Source organism: Lepisma saccharinum, unplaced genomic scaffold, assembly GCF_977018435.1.
Source record: "Lepisma saccharinum unplaced genomic scaffold, izLepSacc3.1 HAP1_SCAFFOLD_465, whole genome shotgun sequence".
In the NCBI taxonomy this organism is placed as follows: Eukaryota; Metazoa; Arthropoda; class Insecta; order Zygentoma; family Lepismatidae; genus Lepisma; species Lepisma saccharinum.
In genome coordinates, this window is record NW_028143159.1 from 24,397 (window position 1) to 28,270 (window position 3,874).

Consider the following 3,874-nt stretch of genomic DNA (forward strand, 5'->3'; position numbering starts at 1 on the left):
ATTTTATTTAAGTGCATAACAATTTTCTACAAGGATAAATACCATTGTTCAGTTAATGCAGGGATCCTGGGTTCGAATCCCGGTTAGAGCTTTCTTTGTGTCATCAATTTTTCATAGCATCTTCTAGATTAGCCTAAACGTGGAATAATGCAACGCTAAATAACAAACAACAACGAGGGAGGGGTAAAACGCATTAATCTACGAACAAAGTAATCGCTGTAGAGTTTACACAAGATACAATCGCGATTTGCCCAAAATGTCAGAAAAGCAACGCATAATAGGGAGAATACAAAATAAAAATACTTATTACCACAGATAATACACGGACCATTTTTCATGCACAACGGAATGATTTCCGTGCTGGAATTTCAGGAACTTGAAATTATTTTCCTATGTTGTGCTTCTGGGCTACTAATTCTGTATATCTCGTAACTCAGATGTAGAAATCATTCAAATGTGCCATGCTTTAACTGAACAATTGTATTTATCCTTGTAGAACATTTATATGCACTTAAATAAGAAAATAATACAACGTTACGAGAAATGTCCGAATTATTAGCAGAAAATAAAAGCAGGAATGGAAGGGTGGGGTGAGCGGATCATTGTGCTGAGACGCATTCAACTGTCACTGCCAAGAGTAAGACGTGATTGGCGGAGAGGTTGCTATGACAATGTTTTAAGTTTCGAAGGCGCCGTAGGGTGGCTCCACATGCCCGGTTTGGTATACGCACAGATTACAAAGGAGAGATAGGAAGTAAGCGATCTTGTTAATCTGTGGTTCTAGTTTATCTCATCCTACCGTAAATGGCTTTGTTTCTGATAATGCGTGTTATCAACATACAGCCAAAAATTATAAATTGAACATTGACACAAACAACAATATTAAACATACAAATAAATGAAACACATTTCTGTGAAATTAACAAACAAATAATACATGCACATGGTAAAAATAAACAAGGGGTAGCACACTACACCATTTAACCTTGACGAGCACCACTCTTTATATTATTCAGTTGACCCATTAGTGTAAATAAATTTCTGTCACCATGTCACAGAAAGAATGCAGACGCAAATTTGTCACACATTTATTGTATTTATCATTCATTTGATACATTATAAAGATAATAAAAATGCAACTATAATAATATTTCTTTGGTTTTAAATGGTTGTCGAAAAGCAACCGAATTTCATTTGCAACATTTTCCCTTGCAGGTGTGTACACCGAAATAATAGCCAAGTCTTCATGGCGGGTTTACAAGTTGACTCTCATGGTTTCTAATATAGCTAAATATGAAACTGGCATTTGCGTAATAGTTAGGTCATGTTTAACTAAAAGTATGACATAAATATTACAAATATTATATAACAATACACGCACGGAATAAACACATCAATGCGATAGTTAGTCAATCTAAACAAAACCAGTCATTGTAAACTGTAAAATATGAATTCTTATTTCAGCTCATGTTACTAGTTACCTAATAAATAAGAGGCGTAAGTTTAAATTGTTATTAACAAAACTTGAGTCTATTGTGTGCGGAGTTAACGCTGAAGATACCTCGTAAAGGTATAGAAAAGTAATTCAATGCAGAAGCGTATAAAGGAAACAATTGAGCCTATCAATAGAACTATGAATGGTCCTTCTACATTGTTCAAGGATAGAGCTTTTAGTGTTGTCTCTTTTTTCACTACCCCTAAATTTTGCATTGATTTGTATGCCAGGAAGCTCTCTTCTTTAATTCTAGTCGTAATTCCACCTTGCTCCAACCTCCCTAGCAATTTGTCAAACTTCTTCTTAAAAGGCGAATTCTTCTGCAATCCAATCCCAATTGGGTAGCTTACTAAATGCTCCTTCATCATGTGCAAGTACTTAGCATTGTTCACTCCTAATTTGTACAGCTTGCCCACATACAAGCTTTCAAGTGTCTTTGATAGAGAAACATACTTACCTTTGCAAATATTCTTCAAGACATTTTCGAAATTTTTTTCAAGGTGAAACCTGCCTGCAAATTTTCTAGCTCTTGGGTCATCCTGTTCTTCAAACCACTTTCTCATTTCCAAATTAGTATTTCCCCAACCCATGTCACTATCCAACAGATCATCTATTGTGTTCAAAGCTTTTGTGTACAAGGGAACTGTGAGGTTAGTAACGAGAGTACTAGAATAAGCTGTGTTGATTATTATACACATCACTAACCACATATTAACCAAATAACGTAACATTTTTTCAATGGGTTCCCTTGGTGAATTCGTAAGTGTTAAAGATGTTATTGTAGTAATTACACTGAACGTGATGTCAGAATATGGATTCGGCCTTTTGGGTCGACCTACTGCATTGTGTAATCTAGCAAATAGAAAGAGAATCACACTCCATGCAAGAACAGACAACAGAACACAAAACCAAACAGAAAGACTCAGAGAAAAGAACATGGTCTGCCATTCAGGATATGGAACTGGTTTCCGAGTCAAGAACTTCATGAAATGTCTTCCCCAGGGAACTGTCTGGTCTAAGATTTGCAGATTTTTGTGAGTGATCCACAGGGAGCAAAACCCTACATCTGCTCGTTTGTAGTTTAAGTCCCCCAGCAATCCTACGACTGTGCCGTTGGGAAGAGATTGTCCCCATTTCTTACCATCAGTTGGTTCCCTCAGAGTCCAGGAATAGTTCAAATTTGTTGCTATTTCTTGAAATATTTTCATCTCCACTCCACCACAAGATCCCTTAACAGAGCAACTGTCATCAAGAACACCTTTTCCGTTCAAATTCACGTAAGGTGGACAATCGAAAGAACTCACCCGCAAATGTCCTCCATGATGGAGTGAATAATTGTTCACAAACCAATCTTCTTCTATTTTCAGGGTTTCCATCTCAATCCACTTGGTTACGAGTTCCTTTCTGCAACGGCCATCGTACTTCTCGACGTTGAACTCCTTGGTTTCTGATAGCACATCTTCGGTATTTCGTTTATTTTCATAAATAAGCACACAGTTCAAAAAACTTTCTCTAGGTAGAACATGAAATGCAAAATGATATGCAGTGTCTTGTGTTAGTGCAAAGATTAATATTCTCTTCGGAAATTTAAATTCCTTCTTAAATGTTTTAAGTAATGTATGAGCAAATTCCTTGTTATGTACTATTAAGATAATTAAGTCACAATTCTCAATTTCCAAGCCTGTTAGGAACATCCCTCTGTCATTGCTAACGTTGCTGCCGTTCTGAATTCTGGTATAAATGACACCAGAGTCACAAAATTCATTTAAGTTGAAGTTGATGTACTCCTCAAAATACTTTTCGCTATCTACAATATGAAGACATTGAAAGACAGTCTTCCCTTCATATCTTACTATTAGACTATTATGTTCAGGAGTCCTGAGTGTTCTACAATTACATTTGAACGCTAAGATCATTGATAAGAAAGTCTTGAAGTATATCCAAGTCATATTTGACATTTTTCTTTTACTGCCAGTTAGCGAAACTGAAATGTAAGAAAGGAAGAATCAATAATTAAATTTTAAAATGCGATTGTTGATTTATTTTCCCGATTTTTTCTATTTCCAGTGTATTTAATTTCTATTTAAACTATGAAACATAACAATTGATTATAATCGTTGGTTCTGTGTTAAAAAAATGTTCTAGAAATAAGATAGTATTCTGTAGAGACACATACCAACTACTTTCCAAGCTCTTATGAGAATTTTCATTGACACACCTGACAATGTTGACTAATGTCAGCTGATTATAAAACCATTTGTGTGTTTGAAAATGAAGTAAATGTTTTATTAAGAACCTTTAGACTTTTGATGTAGCAATAATGGAATTGCAATATGTATCGAAAGGAAGAACATTAGTGTCCCCATCACTTGTAGCAGA

The 3,874-nt window shown here is 35.4% G+C and overlaps 1 protein-coding gene across 1 annotated transcript; it reads right to left on the reverse strand.

The window, feature by feature from the left end:
- Positions 1-1,545: 1,545 nt before the first annotated feature.
- LOC145982932 (glutamate receptor ionotropic, kainate glr-3-like) lies at positions 1,546-2,871 on the reverse strand. The gene has a single exon (XM_083116230.1). It carries the CDS (start codon positions 2,869-2,871, stop codon positions 1,546-1,548), a length of 1,326 nt encoding a protein of 441 aa, XP_082972356.1.
- Positions 2,872-3,874: the final 1,003 nt, after the last annotated feature.

What these genes read in the sequence shown, in the direction of transcription:
- LOC145982932 (XM_083116230.1), bottom strand. Translation starts at nt 2,871, where the DNA reads ATGGAAACCCTGAAAATAGAAGAAGATTGGTTTGTGAACAATTATTCA.